The sequence below is a fragment of the Athene cunicularia genome (assembly GCF_003259725.1).
Source record: "Athene cunicularia isolate RWA chromosome 9 unlocalized genomic scaffold, athCun1 chr9_part1, whole genome shotgun sequence".
Taxonomy (NCBI): domain Eukaryota; kingdom Metazoa; phylum Chordata; class Aves; order Strigiformes; family Strigidae; genus Athene; species Athene cunicularia.
Window position 1 is genome coordinate 5,842,117 of NW_020799110.1, and position 16,790 is coordinate 5,858,906.

Genomic DNA, 16,790 nt, shown 5'->3' on the forward strand with positions numbered 1-16,790 from the left:
CGTGGTGAACGAGTAGGTTTTAAACGAGTTGGAGAAGAAACGGGTGTTTGTAAAGCCTGGTGGAATAAGGCTCCTTCGTGAGATGTGCTTAACGGTCGACACAAAGTTCATTTGTCCGCTTGATGTTTCCGCTTTCAGAATAATCAGGAAGGAGAGCACCCAGTAATCAGTCAAAAGGGCCTGAAGCTTCCAAGAAGCCGAGGTGAAAGCTTGTTCTCATTAATGAGACTCGGATGGCTCCGGCCCCTACCCCATCCACCCCCTGCGCTGTGCGAGGAGAGGGGTGTGGTGATGAAAGCAGCCACGAAGCCACACAGGTGGATTCTGAGCAAAACAGGGCCAAATGCTTATTTTTGTTAAAACTCTCCAAGTCAGAAGCCAAAACACCTTCAGCTGTTTGGCCGATGTCACCTGAAGACTCTTCTGTGGAGCTGCTGGTGGATGGGGCCCAGCCCTGTGGTGTGCAGTGCGGATCACGTATGAACACTAGACAGAAAAACGCAGAAATTCAGTGATGTGTGTGACAGCATTATCAGAGCTGGCCTCTGCCATCGGCACCACGGGCTGCAATGTGCTGTCCTATGTTTTCTGCTGGAGATCCTGAGCTTGTTTGTGTTCTAATCAAGTTGCTACACAAGTCACATTTAACATCACATTTTTTAATGGTATGTCAGGGGATCTTTTATTTAATTTGTGTTAAGCTGTGAAATCTGTTTGCCTGTGGTCCCATCCTTGGTTATATAGATCCCACTCCAGGTGGTACAGCATGTACCCAAGGAGATAGGTTTGGCCCTTTATAATGCTCCAGCAGGTCAAGATGGGGGCTCTCCTCTGTTACCAGGGCGTTCAGTGGGTGCTGCCTCACCCAGCCCGCTCGAAAGATGATACGCTTTACCCTGGGGAACTGCCCATTTTTCTTCTGTGTCGGTTGATAAGCAGAGTCTGGGGCATTCTGTTACATGTGCAGTGTGTGTTTATTTACCTGCAAGTATATGACTAGTTGCACGTGCGCTAGGGCTTTTTTTCCTCTTCAAATAAAATACTTTATGAGAGAACTACCAACTGTTCTGAACCCAAATTGGAGCAGGCTGGGGCTAAGCACTATGGATAGTTTTTTTCCCCTCAAGTATCATATTATAAATTTGGTTGATTTTCCACAATTTACAGTTTCATTTTGGATGACTTGACTTGAGAGATCTTCTGGACTAAATCAAGTCTTTCACTGAAGTGCAGCTGGAGATAATATTTATTTCTGAGACACAAAACAAATATTCCAAGGCAGCCTTTATCCCAGATTCAATTAAAAAATTGGAAATCAGCTCCATCAGTCATTAGCTTACAGGCATCATTCCTTTGTCTGGATCAACATTTGTTTTCTAAAGTGTATTTCTTGATAGTACTAATGTGATTATCCCACTTTTTTATACAACAAAAGCAGTTTGATTTCAAAGCATTTTTGTAAATATCATGGCCTTTTACATTTAAATGTAGTTCCTTTACAGTGTTGCACAGATGGATCAGACATACACATTTTCTTTTGAGTAGACTCAATATGTTACCAAGCTTTGGTTCTCCTAAATCTTTATATGAATTGCATTGCAGAAGTGATTAGGGATTAGAAAACTTTTAGAAGATTTAGAGTGAGCAAGTTGTATCTGTTCTCAGTTATGTTCTGGAGAGATGTCCGACACCATAAAGCACCTCATTAAAGCCTAGCCTCAACAGTATGGATTTCACTCAGCGCTGGGGCAAACATTCCACCTTGTTTCCAGCAAACCCACGGGAACTCAGGAGCTGGTGCTTACACCACACGAGCCCTGCGGGAGCCCTGCAGGCTAGCTGAGAGAAAGCCAGTCACAGAGTGGTGAGCAGCTTACTCAGGCTTGTTCCCCTCAATGCTGGGTGAGCACCATGGGAAAGCAGAGGGAGGCTCGTTCAGCAAGACTCAGTTCAGGTCAGGAGATAAGCAATGACAGGTCATGAGCAAAGCAGTGTAAACAACCCTATCCCAACTTGAGCAAGCATTTCTGTTTCAACTGCTGAGCTATCTTGCCTGGGATCCCACCAACGTGTCCTGACTGCTGCGAGTCAGGGTTCAACTGGCTTCTGGGCGCAGCCTCGAGCAGGAGGACACACGAGGGGCTGGGGACCAGTGATCCCCACCTCCAAACGACAGTGCTGTGCTCAGCAGACCCTCTGAGCTCCTACCTACACTCTCTCTGTGTAGCGTGAACGAGATTAAAGAGCCTCTGCAGTGACCTTGCCACAGTCACCCCGCTCTGCTCCAGGCACTGCTTTAATCCTGCCATTCACCTTCTGCTTCCTAGGAGGAACGAATGTTGTGCCAGTGACTCACTCTGCATTTATTTGGCCTCGAGAAAGGGATTCTGAGATGCTGGATGGTTCCTACAATTATTAGGGGCTGCATGCCCTGGGAGGCTTAAAAACTACCGCAGTATTGCCGCTGTGTGGTCACCCCTCCCGCTCTGCGGCCCGCACAACCCACCCAGGGCATTACCTTGGGCACGCACTGGAGATCAGAGGCAAGCGGTGACAGTGCAGGGGCACTGATTTAGCGGGAACCATCTGTAACTCCCACTAGGAAGAGGGAAAACACGTAGTAACTCCGGCTGTTCCCTCCTCCTGGAGCTGCAACGGTGCTAGTACAGGGATATCCCACCCACAACCTGGGGAACCCTGATGCTTTTCATAGTCACCAGAGCCGCTCTCTGTCCTGAACAGAATACAGAAAGGCAAAACCACAAGCATTACCCAAGCCTCAGGTCTGCGGTTCTATCTACAGCCTGTAAAATTTAAGAACTGCTCATCTACAGCCAGGATTTATCACCACCCTGCTGAGGAGGAGACTCCCTTTCAGCACAGCTATTCAGGCAGTGCCTCTGGGTAAAAATTGCCAGTGTTGCTTCAGGATTTAGAGAAGCACCTGAGCAGAGGCTCAGTTACCTTAAATTAAATCTCATGCTTACATGTGTTGCTGGATCCAGATCTGATCTGCTTTGTAATTCCTCAGGTCTCATAGATTTCAGTGAAAGATAAGGATGTTGAGCACCTCAGAAAATGCATCATCCCTCAAAGACTTGGTCCCTGCATATGTAGGACTTGGTTCAGCATCATCCTCATCACCTGTCTGACTCAGGAGATGGAGGGTTGTGCTTCTCAGCGATGAAAAACAAGTTGAAGTGAGGCAGAAAAATCTGTGATAAATTAGTGTGGAAAGTGTTAATGGGGCCAAATGTCCCGAGTTTATTGGATTAGGGAAGTCAAACTAATTTTAAAATTAAGCCTAGGGAGTGGGAAACTAGGTATCGTTAGCCATTTATCTGACACAACAGAAAAGTCTTAATGGCTGTCATCTCAGCACATTAGGAAAACACTGTCAAAGCTTTTGCTGACAAGATGCTTTCTCAGGGATTATTAATTATATTGCGTTATTAGCCAACCACAGTATGAGAACACATTTCGCATGTTAACTAAAGTGCAACGACCATTTAGCTAATAAGTATGACTCGGTCTTTTAAATTTTCTTAATGATTAGCAACTTAGTAAAACTGTTACACTGAGAGATAAAAATAATGATTCAACAAGCTGTGCCTCAAGAACAAGTTTTAACTGGAACTTGCACGTAGCAAGGACAGATAAAGCGTACAGTCCTAATTACCAGCCTGATGAGACAAGACAAAAGTAAACATTTCTGCAGATTTAACCAACTCGCATGACCCCTTTCTGCATCGTCATACATGGTAAAAGTGCACTTGTGATAGTTCAGCCCAGCGTATCAGCTTGCTCCTTCCACTGCAGCCCTGGCGAGGACGGGGGTTGCTGCAGCCTTCAGCAGCACCGAGCTCTGCACGTCCTGTCCCCGGCTGCAGCCCCGCTCCCTGCAACCGTTAACGGAATTGGTTTGAAACATGCCGGGGATGAGCAAAGCACCATCTCCAGGGGAATATACACATAAACTAAAATATAATAGTAAAATGCATGAAGGCATGTGGTCCAGTTGTAGCCCTAGAAGGTCAGAGAGGGTGCCTTAGTGGGAGGTTCCAACCTGCAAGGAGAAGACTTAGTCCCTTCCACGCAGCAGCTGCCGCAAGGAAGCTCAACCTAAAACTTGGCACAGATTGATTCTACTTAAGTGCCTCCGAAGCCCCAGGCAGATCCTCTGCGAAGTTCAGGGATATAAGTATGGGTAATGTTAATGTTGTGGGCTTTGTTAAACTAATGTCTGTTGCTGCACTACAGTAATCAGATCAGGCTTTCTGATATTCACCTCATAACACAAGAAAACAAGGACTGGCTGCTCAGAATATTGCTAAATATATGACCCCTCACTACTGAGTTACTGACAGGGTCACTGACTGAGGCCCCTCAGGCATTATGAGGACAAAGCTCAGAAGTTTAGTGAAGCAGTCTGGGACAGCCTTTCTCTAAACCACCTGTATGACCCTTGTGTGTCTACAGCTGGAGCAGTTCTGTATGTACAGACTGGCCAGCTCACAGGGATTGAGCGGGGACATCTGGGACCCCAGTGCCAGCACCCTCTCTGCCACCCTGCCTCTGCTGTCCCCTCCTTTCATTCCTGGAGGGAACCCAGCCCGGCTCTGCCCTTCAAGCAGAGGCAAGTCTGCTTTGAACTCCCTCTCTCCCCAAATCCTCCTCCTGCCTATCTTGCCTAGAGAGGCCCCAGCACCAAGTTTCAAGCTGCACTAGCATCCATGCAAGCAGAGGTGTGCTTCACAGTGGGCATTTACAGGTGGGCAGTGGGGACAGCTGGGGTTAGACACTGGCACACCTTCAGTGAGGGTTCATCCCCACGCAGAGCCAGCTCCCACCAGCTCCAGGGCTGCCTCCCAACCCCACGGTCTCACCTCTGGACCAGCATTTAGCTGAGGGCTTGCACAGCAATTGCCACCCATGGAGCAAACATGCCCCGCCAGGAAATTATCTCCCATCTGGAGCTGGATATATGTCTGAGATGTACAGAGGAAAAAAAAACCACAACAGTGCAAGCCTACACATGCCGTAGATGTTGTTCCTTGTCACTTTTATGTAACAGATACAGATAATATTGCTGAAAGCAAGAACCCATCTCTTTTTTCTTTTTTTTTTTTTTTTTTTCAGATGATCCATTATAACATTTAACTAACTGCAGTAGACACCACGGAGAGTTTCTGAGCCTGCCACCTCAGCTGGTCTCACCTGGGGAGACCTGTTTGCAGCACACAGGCTCAGTTCTACCCGGAGCCTGTGCCCCAGCTCTGCTGCTCTCTCCTGTGCACTGCAGCCTGAGCTCTGGTTCCCACACACCCTGCAGGCCCTGTGTCAGTCCCAGGTCTCCCATCGCTGTAGCACATGACAGCATTGACCCAGTTCTCCTCTAGCTAAATCCCAGCAGTCACTCCAGGAAAGCCTTTGGTGCCACCTTATTGCTCCAGCGCATGTGCTGGGGCCAGGCTCTTGTCCCAGTGGACCTCGTGGCTACACTTCCAGTCACTTGGAAGGGACCAGAATTTGCTTTAGAGTTTTAATACCAAAAGAATAAAGTCTATGAAGGAAAGAAGTTCAGGCACGTTGAAAGGAGCATGAACCTTCCCTAAAATCAAACCCATAGAGCAGCCTGTGATCCTCCTTGGCCCAGCTATTCTCATGCTCTTCATTATGCTTGATCTTCTGTTACATCGCAGTCACTGCTTCACTGGCAGTCAGCATGAGCTCACCCTGACGGAGCAATGCTGGTGTTTAATCTCTAAATAAATAACGGGTTTCTATCCTGAGAAAGTTGCTAGAAAGTAGCCTGGTATCACAAAAAGGAACATACAAATCTTAAAAGTCAAGCAAACATAGAGCAGGCTTTTGCAATGATTCTAACATATCCCCCCAAAGGGAAGAAAAATCCTTGCAGTTTGATTTTGTCACATGAACGTATCTCATAAAGAAGCAAAACAAACGCAAACAAGGCTACAGAAACAACACAACCTCCTGCTTGCACACTCTCTGAGCTGAAGCACATCCAGCCAGCAAAGCCCTCAGTGGTGCAAAGTGGGGGTCGGATCGGGGGGCACTTTCCAGTTAATGCTGCAATATCCATTTCCCCTTTGGGTTATCATTGATTGTTATGGGACAGGCAGCCCGAGGCCTCGGCTGAAGCTGCAGGCTGTGGCTCTAAGTATTGTACAAAAAGAAGGGAAGACAGGCACAGAGGGTGGGGAAGGAGGCGCAGCGAGGGGAGGTGACCTGGCGGTGGTCACACCATGGGAGGAGTGGCAGCAGGACTTGTGTCTCCTGACCCAGGGGCCATGAATGCCCAGGCCTGTTGTGTGGTCAGTGACATGCTGTGTCTTGTGCTGCAGCGGGGATAAGGGAGGGATGGAGGAGAGGCTTCCTAGGAGGAAAGAGGTGATAAATAGTCTGGCTGAAACAAGAGATATGCACATCAGCTCAGCCAGAGTTTCTAAGCTTCTAATAAATGTTGTGACGCGAAATCCGTATGGATTGGACAGCACTTCCATAACGCACAGATAGCAAAGCAAGCGAGGTGCATCCCAACCATTTCAGGTGGGATCCACCTTCTTCCTTTGCACAGGCAAGAATAAGGGGGAGTCTGCTCAGTCCGTTTTCCTTAGCACCTTGGGCGATCAGTGCTGTGTGCTGGTGACACAACCGCACTAGCAGTTGGTTTCTCAAGGCATCAGATCACTCAGCAGAAGGAAGCAGCAAGCATGGGACAAAAAGGTGAAAACATGAAGCTACAGCACCAGCTGACCCCTCTTTCCTTCATTCCAGCTGAGTGATAACCCTGCTCAATGTAATGTTTTACCAGCTAGTAAGATCATCATCCCACCAGGCTCTTCCAGTGGGTCATGGAGACACACATGTAACGTATTACTCCCGTCCTTTCCCTGGCTCTTCCTGCAGCCGAGCTGTACCAAGTATTTCAGAGCAAAATGCCAGGTTAGCATCTGTGGCTCGGAGGGGTGAGCTGCAGCAGCCAGAAGGCATCCGATGGGTGGATCCTCCTGGTCTGCCAGCTACAAGGTTTTTGTGAAATGAGACTTTTGCCCAACGTTCTTCCAGAGATGCCTGAAGGAGGTCTGTGGTCAGTCCCTCCTTTCTGGGTGCGTGGCAATGTCTATGCCTCCTCACTGCCTCGCAGGTCTTCCAGCTCAGTCATGGTTTTGACCGGGAGCTTCTTGCGGCGGAACACAGCTGCAATCTCCTCAAAGGACTTTCCTTTTGTCTCTGGTACTTTGAAGTATGCAAACAGAAAGAAGACCAGAAGCAGAGCTGCGAAGATCACAAACACGTACGGGCCACACAGATCCTGCAGTGGGGGAAGTGAGAAGAGGAGACACCACTATCAGCACCGCAGGGATGGCTTCCCCTTCCTACCCTGGGTGGCTGAGGTGCTCAGGGGCCTTGGGGATGGAGATCTGGAGGCATGTCCGCATCCCACTGGTGCTGCTTCGGGAGCCCAGCAGCAGGGTCATGCTACTTATTTAATCACACAGTTTTAGAGAGATTTCTTACCGCTATGTACTGGAAACACATTCCCACAATGAAGTTGCAGGCCCAGTTGCAGAAGCCGGCGATGGCAATGGCGGCGGGGCGCGGGCCTTGGCTGAACAGTTCAGCTACGATGAACCAGGGGATGGGCCCGGGCCCGACTTCAAAGAAGATGACAAAGAGGAAGATCGCGACCATGCTGACATAGCTCATCCAGGCAAACTGGCTCTGCAAGAGGGCGTGCTCGGTGTTACAGTCCCAACACGACTCTCATTAATGATCACTAATGACTTTAATTAGGCTTCTTTTAAAGACATTTCTCTCTTTTCAGTCAGGTGGGGACTAGGCATGAATAATTAAAGCTCTAAACTCTTGTGCGGGGTGCTGGCTGGGTGTGTGGTGCCAGAGGGATGTTGGAGCTCACAGCTATCAGCTCAGCTGTAGCCTTCGAGTCCTCTCTGTGCCTGCAGTATGGCCAGGAAGAGGAAAAATGGTGTTTGCTTTAATAACCAGAGTGTTCGGTAAAGAAGACCACTCCTTATTTGGTTTTACATCTTGACAGGGGCTTGAAATAGTGATTTGAACTGACTTTGGTGCCTGCTCTGCCTCATGTCTCACAGCCTGACTCCTCTCCTGGGTGTCAGAAGGAATAATTTATCTCTTTTTTTACTGACAAAATGCTACACCAAGCCAGGGAGATGCAGGTTGAGGGTTTAGGGCACACACTGCACAGTGCGGTATGCCCCGGGATTTCTTAGGCAGGCATGGGATTATGCCGTGGGAATAGCTCAGTCGCTGTGTAAGGAGCTGAGGTTAGCAGTGGGCTGAGGGAGGGGATGGGACACACACATCCTTTCTAGCAGCATTGGGGTTTCTCAGGGGCAGGGGCGCAACACCCTCAGGCACTGCTGTAACCAGAGATGGCTCCAGCTATGGCTACTCTGAACTGTGCCTTCCAAGGACAGATGTCCTCGGAGTTTCTTTGAGATGAAAATGCAAAACGTTCATTTTAAAGGGTTTGCAAACCATGGAATAAAAACAGAGAGAGATCCTTACCAGGAGCACAAGTCCAACTGTCATGGCCACGGCACTTATTAACATGCCCATCAAACCAGCCAGGAACAGGGACCGCCTGCCCGCCTTCTCCACCAGAAAGACCTGTAGAAACATGTGCAGCAGCTCAGTCTCCAGCACTGTCAGGAGGTTTGATCAGCCACTACCACTACCACACCACACTCCTGCTCTTTTACCCTCATGGTAGAGATCTTTGTGCTGGTTTCCAAGTGTCAGACTGAGCCACCACCCTGCCAAGGGCAAAGCAAACCCACATATTCACAGCTCATGCATTTCCAAGCATTCAGGACTTCCCACCACTCCTACATGTGTATTACTGACTATGGACTTTTTTCCTCCCTCCCCCCTTTTTTTTTTTTTTTTTATAGGAAGAATAAACTTACTGGGTCTGCATTAGTTTGGAAGCAGCCTTCATGTCACATCATGGGTCATTGAACCTTGCCTGTCCTAGGACAGGGATAGTTGTGTAGCAACTGACATCAGGATTTTTCCTCCAATTGCTCCCCAACTCCTTTTGCTTCCCTGGCAGCCACAAGGCTTAGCTTGCTCCTTCTCAACTTGTCTTGGTGAACTCCAGTCATCTCACCCAATGGGGAGATGTAGGTAACTCCAGAGCACAGTGCATCTGGCCTGCCCCAAGATACCGTGGATGAGCCTCTGAGGCTGCCTGCTCCTTCCCCTCTGCTCAAAAGGACACCTTTGGCCATCAGCTCAGCCCTTCCTGCTATTACAGTGATTTATGCTTCCAAGAGACCATCTCTTTTGCTGGAGGCAGTTCATCCTGCTAACTCGTGAAGTTACAGAGGGCGAGCCTCTGCAATCCCTTCTCCCCTTGCCAAGGTCCACCCGGCTGTCAGTGCTTCTGCCTTTTGATCAGGGTCTGTCATTTATTGACAAATGCAGGTAATTTTTAAGTGCTCATGGCCAAAAGAAGCAAAAACCAAATGCCCCAGGCTGCAAGTACAACAGCCCTGGCATGGAGATTGAACTGTAGGAGACCCTCCAAGCTGGGGAAAGACCTCTTCCAGCCGCACGCCTCCATGCCTCATTTCACAATAAACATCAGGTTTTCGCCTCTGTACAGGACCTGTGATGGACTTCCTCTAAAGCAGGTTCACCCCATGACCTCCTATCTGTCTCATTCTCATACATGCTGGACTAAGATTTCTTAAGGCTGTGCATTTCTACCTTGCAAATAGTCCTGCTTCATGGTCCTTTGCTCCCTAAGTCTCTCTAGAGATGTGAGGGAAATGAGCTTGACATTTCCTGATCTTATATTAAAGGCCACAATAAAAAAAATATAATTGCCTGCTGATAGGAATTGTGTTAATACTCTCAGGAGAGAGACAAATGAAGGGAAAGGCTGTGAAAATGGAACTATCCTTTTATTGAGGCAGAGCACTGCATAGATAGGATGAGGATAGGTGCTAGATTACTTTTATTACTGCGGAATAGCCTCGGGATATCACTTGTGCAGGTGCTATGTACATACAGAAAACAATTTGAAAGATAACAGGTAAGAGGGAGATTGGGAGCTGCTGGCTTCCCCACTGCAACCCCAATCCCCTGCCTGCTGCTGAGGGGAATAGGATCTGCAGAATTTCGATCTCAAAGGCAACTGTTGGTTTTGGGGCTACCAGAGCTTTCCTGAACATGGTGACACAGTCTTTACTCACGAAGCATTTAGCAGTGCTGTTTGATAGCAACGGACCGTATTTCAAGGCTTGATTTTTCAAACGAAACTTGCCAAGGGAATGATTTTTCCTCTGAGGGGTGCAGGGTCAGCCCTGCAAATCTGAGCCCCAGCTCCAGGATAAAATCAGGTTTCAAAACCACACTGTAGCTTACATGTTTTTGTAGTCTGGGGGGCAGAAATATTTACTTACTGAGATAACAGTGAAGACTGTGTTCACCACTCCAACGCCAATGGTTGCGTAAACTGGTTGGTCAACTCCAGCTCTCTCGAAAATGTTTGTAGAGTAGTAAAAGATCTATCAAAATACATTAGGATGAAAGATTAGGCAACAGGGCTGGTGGAACTTTTTGTTCTCTTGAGGGAAGAGTTGCACTTGCTTGGCAGAGATGTGAAGTAATTTAATTATAATTAGTTTTTCAACTTTTAATGGCTTGTTATAATAATTAAAGCTGAAACTTTCAAAGGAGCATGAGTGAGTTAAAAATCCCATTGAAATTTCCCTCTTGAACTACTGCATTTGCACATTTAAAACTGATTTTTTTCCATGTAGTCCCGTGTTTAATCTTGAAAGCCAGATCACCAGCACTGAGCACTGGAGCCAAATACCTTAATATGACCGACTCTTACATGAATTTTAGAATACTCTCGCTGCATTGGAATGACTCAAATTTCTCCCTTCTCTCCAAGAATAAGGTGATTCCTATCAGGTGGAAGTTAAGGGCAGGAGGTAAATGGGTGGCTGACACTGTGGCTGGTGGATGGGGCTGGGCATGGCCTTGAGCTGGGCTCTGTGGGGTGCTCATTCCCGGCTCAGCCCCACAAGGCTGGGCATCCCTGTGTGCTGCTCTGCCTTCCAATGCGGAAATGTTCACAGAGTTTTTCAGACTGGTGGGACAGAGGCCTCAACTCTTATAAAGTTACCACCAGACTTTCAGAAATTGGAGTCTTAGCTAGTTTTGAGAAGTAGGCTCCACACTCCTGGGTGTAAAGTGGTGATTTCTGGTATCCCAGGAGGTGTTGCAAAAACCGTTTAGCTAAAAACAGCTAGAAGACAGTGATTCTGTGGTTCCTGGGATGAGCAGGTAGTCATTAAATAGAACAAACTGCTGACAAACTCAGGTATGAGGAGGGTCACGGGAGAGCTCAGCATGGATCTGCTGTGCCAGCTGGTTTTGTGCTGAACTCCCTTGCACCCTTCTCCCCTCCTGCCCTCCTGCAGCCCGGCTCGGCGGTGAGCTTCAGCGCTGACGGTGGTGGCCGAGGAGTCTGCCACAGCCATGGGAAAGCCATGTCTTCACGGCTTCAAACCCTACATGGCTGGGGCAGAGCCAGCATTGCCTTTTCATGCTCAGGGTGGGGTTTTTTAAAGGTGGGAGACTCACCGCGTTGATTCCTGAGAACTGCTGAGATATCTGCACCATCAGCGCCACGATGACAGCCTGCCTGTACTTCGATGAGGTGAAAAGCTGCCTTATGGAGACTTTCTTTTCACTAGCAGCTTCTTGCTTTTCCTTTTCCATCTCAGCTATCTCTTTCATCGGGTCACAGTTTCCTCTGAGTCTTTTCAAACCTTAAGGAAAAAAAAGATTGCCGTTTTATTTTCAGTGGTAGATGAGGGGTAGAGTAAGGACAAGAATCTCTCTAGCCAAAACTCAGGGTAAGCCAAGCACATGGACAGTAGTGTCCTTCTGCTCTGAGGACTCCTGTGGCACATCAAGCCCCAAAAATGTGTCTGCTTGGCAAGGGGGAGCAGCACATCAGTTCTGTGAACACTCTGAGACACCACACTCAAGCCTCATCCCTCAACAGTGCTTACGAGTCCCATGCAAACATATCTCAGTAGTTTCTGGTCCAGAGATAATTCATATTTCAGAAGCTCAGACCTTCTTAGCTCAGTTTTAGCTGTGTCCTACTACTGATTGCTCTTACTCCTTGAATACAGCTGGAACCAGCTAAGGAGGGCCGCACTGGGAGGTCTGTAAGTGGTTGCAGTAACCGCTGTGGATTTGCAGTGAGGACAGAGAGAGATGAGCTGTTCCCCAGAAGATACCATTTTTACACCTGGTTGTAAACTCTTCCAACTGAATGAGGGTTTTGGGGGTGGCATCTGCTAGATGCGAGATCTCTGATGGAAAGGAGTAACACACTGAGGCTCACACCACCCACAGTGACATAGAAGCAAGCAAGTGTCCGAAATCCCACCTGAAAATGTGCTGTGTGGGATGGAGCAACTACACCCAGTTACACGTGTGAGCACTCAGCCGGGCTTTCCCTTCTGTGTTTAATACTATGTATAGTGTAAAATCAACTCCAGACAAACCCAGAATGTGTGTCTTTCTTACTTTTTTTAGCTTCCTCTACCTTCCCCAGTTTGATGTAAAGGTATCGGGGGCTCTCAGGGCACAGTAAGAGCAAGAAGAACTGCAGGAGAGCAGCCACACCAGACAGACCGAGGAGCAGGGGCCACATCTCATCGTTGCCCAGGAGAAAGTCTAGTCCAAGGACCTGGAATAATTAGGGCATGTGTGAATGGCTTATTTTGCACCCTAGAAAAAGAAAGTGATTGACCACTATGGCATTTCAAAGTGACCACCTGGAAGAAAAATAGGAGTAAATACCAATTTTTACTTCTAACAATCTGATTTCATTAGTTATGATGCACATTTACAAGGAGAGAATGAACAGATGGTGTAAAACATCATGAGTGACACTTTGGCTTATGGGTGCTGTGGGACAAACCTCTGCAAGCCTGTTCCCCACCCCGGGGTGACTTGGTCCTCCTTGGGATGTGCCACCAGCAGGAGACCTGTGCCTGGCCAGAACCACTGCATAAACAGCTCAGCAAATCCAGGCATGCCGCTGAAATGTTTTCTCCAGACCTTCTTCTGGGGTTTTAGGTTATGGCCTTGTGTGTCCTAAGCAACCCCACAAAGAGGCAGAGTGTGGATGGAGGTTCACATGGCGTGGGATGCCCTGGCTGCCCGGCCACTAACCACCACAGTCTGAGCACTGGGGCTGCAGCACTGCGTGTGGCTCAGAGAACAAGTTAATTTGATTTTTGCTTCAGTGTGTGATTATGTCCTTGAAAAAGGTGCTGCAGAGGGGTTGTGAGTACTTTGAAACATTTTTCCTTTGATAAATTGCAAAGCATTTTTTGTATTCACACAGCCAGTAAAGCCAGCAGGACCTACTTTGTGAGTTTTTTCCCCCCATGGTCTATCCATAATCTTCAAATACATCAGATTAGATGAACTTGTTAGTTACATTAAGTTTTTCTGGATGTGTTGGTTCTTGGGACATTTATGTGCCCACCTGTCACATAGCTGGGACTCCTGCCACAGTGGGCAATGCTGATGGGGACGTTGGGCTCCCTACTTCTCTGATGAAGCCATTTTTGGTTACCTGAATATCAGGGATCTCATGTTCAGGATCCAGCCTGACTCTGATGAGATGCTTACAAAAGCTTCCTAGGGGAATGGAGAAATTGTTTGCAGAAGTACTTTTTATTTTGTGCGAAATCATTTTTGTTAAGACACCTCTGACTCAAGGTAGGAGTTTAACCCCATTAGAGCAGATTGCTTTGCACTCTCCTTCAGTTTTGGGGTGGAATGGTGAGTGACACCCCAACATATCACTGGGCTAGCCCTAATCTCTGAAATATCCTCTCTGGACTTATGTGCTTTCCTTCTTACCTGGCTGATGAGGATACCCGTGACGATAGCAAGTTGGTGCAACGTCCCCAGCGCTCCTCGAAGGGCCGTGGGCGAGACCTCGCTGACGTACATGGGCACGAGTCCAGAGGAGAGCCCTACACCGAGCACATGCAGGCATCACCTCCTCTAGACCACGGCTCAGCAACCAGCAGAAACTGCTTCCCAAATGGGAAAGGAGGATGGGGAACCCGTGTGCTGCATCCCACCAAGTCCCTCGTGCCTGCCTGGGAACCACCTGCACTCTGCAAAGGTGCTCGGATATCCCCAGATTCAGAGCCCCAGGCTGGAAAGCCTTTACACTTGAACACACATATACAAGCATGGAGCAGAGAGCGTCTACTGGGAACAGTTATCACAGAGCAAAGAGCTTTCTTAAAACTCGCCTTGAACCTTCAGAGCGGCGTATTGTATTTACAAACCAGTAACAGTGATAACAAGCTGTTTTTTCTAAGCTAATTCTAATGTAATTCCATATTATTTGCTTACTATCTTATCGTCGCTACGTACAGTGCTCCTGTGCTATCTGTTAGATATTACTGTTGTCTAGGGAACCTCTTAAACAGCATGGCTAATAACATACTGTTACAACAGCCACCACCAAGATCGAGCCTTAAGATACAGAGGAGGAACTCACTCCTTTCTGGGATATGTAAAATAAACTGCTTTCACGACAGAGCCAACCCAAACACTTCTAGAAAAGATCCTGGCTCGAGAAAGGCAGACATAGGGAGAAGAGGGAAACTCCCACCTGTGAAATACTTTCTGAACTGAAAAAAAAATATTAAAAAATATAGAAAACTCTTAACTGCAGCCCTGGAGCACCCAGTACCCCTCCAGGGGGCTGTTTGCTATGTTTGACCCTGCCTGGACTTACCACAGTACAGCCCTGTGACAGCTCTCCCGGCGATGATGAGCATGTGAGACGGCCCAAATTTCGCCAGCCCCATGAGGAGGTTCCCAGCGATGGAGAGGACGTTCACCACCAGCATGGCTTTCACCCTGCAAGGCAGCAGCAGCACAGCTCCTTCTGGCACCTCTCAGCCAAAGCAGCCATCGCGACATACGATCAGAGCTATTAAGTGACTTAATCAGCACTACAGGGGAAAAAATAATGATCGTAGGCACTGAAAAATATTGGGCAGGAGTGGAATCCGAGTAGCTAGAAGTAGATTATACATCCTGTGCAAATGCCTCTCAGAAGCCCTCCTCTCCCTTTTGCCATGGGGAGAAAAGGGAGAACCTGGAAGTTAATCAAGGCTGCTCATCAGCTCCTTGTCTGAAGTGCTGAAAGTTACAATAAAATATCTGATTTATAATTGAGAGTTTTAATAAGCCAGACCTCTGTGATGGTTGGAACAGTATTTTGGAGGTTTGAGTAGTTTGTGTTTTTTTTTCATTAAAGAAAATGACACAAATTGTATTTCTGCAGGGAGAAAACAATTCTAGGGGAAAAAATCAAACCAAAAGGCTCAGGCTGTGGCACACGAGTCACAGCACACAGGGTCCTCTCACCTCCCCAGCTGGTCGCCGATCCACCCCACGGTGAAGGAGGAGACCATGCCGCCGACGGCGAACACGGAGACGGAGAGGGACCAGTACATGGTGAGGACGTGCGGGGAGGTGGCGGGGTCCTCGCCGCTGTCGGCTGGGGGTGCGAGCGTGCCCTCGGTGCCACCCCAGGGCTCCGTGCCAGGGACAGGGACGGTGCCATCCTCCCCGGAGGCATTGGTGGCCTGTCTGTCTAGCGGGGCGATGCCCAGCACGCGCCCGTAGTGGGCTTCTATCACCTGTGGTGGGCAAAGAGGAAAATCACTGTCAGATCAAATCTAGAACCACCCCCAACCCCTGATTTGGGTTTTTATCTGCTCCGGGAAAAGCTTTTCATCACAGGCTTTGCAGGGGTGAAATTTTGGGGGTCCCCAACACCCAGACCCCCAGCGGGGAGGGTGAGGGCAGTTGCAGAGCATCCCCCCACCATCCAACGCTACCTCCCGAGGACGGGCTGAGTGTGGTGTCTGGATTTGGCACCCGTGGAGAGGTGCCACCCCTCGGTCTGGGCACCGACCACGTTGCAGTGGGGACGGCACCCCGACATGCAGAGCCCTGCTCCTTTCCCTGGGGGGTGGCAGCGGGGGGGGGGTGTCCTCTCCATTTCCTCACCCCGCTGCCTTATCATGGGGGCTTTGTACTTCAGGAGATAGCACCTGGGGAAGGGACAGAGCCCTCCTGAGGGCTCCTGAGAGGGACAAACCAGCCCTGGCTGCCCTGAAGCCCTCGTCCCTTGGCCGTGCACAGCTGGGGGGCTTGACTTACCTTCTGGGGGGCGTTAATGACACCCAGGCTGTAGCCATACTGGAAAAAGCCCAACACTGCAGTGAAGACGGAGAGGACCAGCGTTCCCGTGAGGTGCTGGGGGAGGAAGAAGAGAACAGCCTCACCCCACTGTCCTAGCCCTGCCCAAAGCTGGGGGCTGCACCCCAGCCCAGCGGCACCCAGGGATGCTGCTGCAGCAGCACCGGTGCTTTGGCTGGCTCCAAACGAGAAGGGAAAAACCCCGAGGACGGGCAGGAGCAGGCCCCCAGGGCAGAGCAGCGTTGCCTCGCAAAGAACAATCTGTGCCGGTGTTCGCCCTTCTGCGCTGCCCGCCCTCGCCCCGGTGCGGGAGGGAGCTCTGCTCGGTGCGGGGGGGAGCTCTGCTCGGTGCGGGGGGGAGCTCTGCTCGGTGCGGGAGGGAGCTATGCCCGGTGCGGGAGGGAGCTCTGCTCGGTGCGGGGGGGAGCTCCTGT

The 16,790-nt window shown here is 49.2% G+C and overlaps 1 protein-coding gene across 1 annotated transcript in view; it reads right to left on the reverse strand.

The window, feature by feature from the left end:
• Positions 1–6,913: 6,913 nt before the first annotated feature.
• The window catches only part of SLC2A2 (solute carrier family 2 member 2), a 14,699-nt gene continuing 4,822 nt past the window's right edge, over positions 6,914–16,790 (reverse strand). The window contains exons 3-12 of the mRNA XM_026855264.1: positions 16,318–16,413; positions 15,517–15,791; positions 14,879–15,003; positions 13,984–14,099; positions 12,634–12,796; positions 11,674–11,861; positions 10,482–10,586; positions 8,578–8,679; positions 7,546–7,749; positions 6,914–7,339 (exon numbers count right to left, since the gene is read on the reverse strand). Coding sequence (XP_026711065.1) covers positions 7,148–7,339; positions 7,546–7,749; positions 8,578–8,679; positions 10,482–10,586; positions 11,674–11,861; positions 12,634–12,796; positions 13,984–14,099; positions 14,879–15,003; positions 15,517–15,791; positions 16,318–16,413 — 1,566 coding nt within the window. The 3' untranslated portion in view covers positions 6,914–7,147. The remainder of the gene's footprint in view (positions 7,340–7,545; positions 7,750–8,577; positions 8,680–10,481; positions 10,587–11,673; positions 11,862–12,633; positions 12,797–13,983; positions 14,100–14,878; positions 15,004–15,516; positions 15,792–16,317; positions 16,414–16,790) is intronic.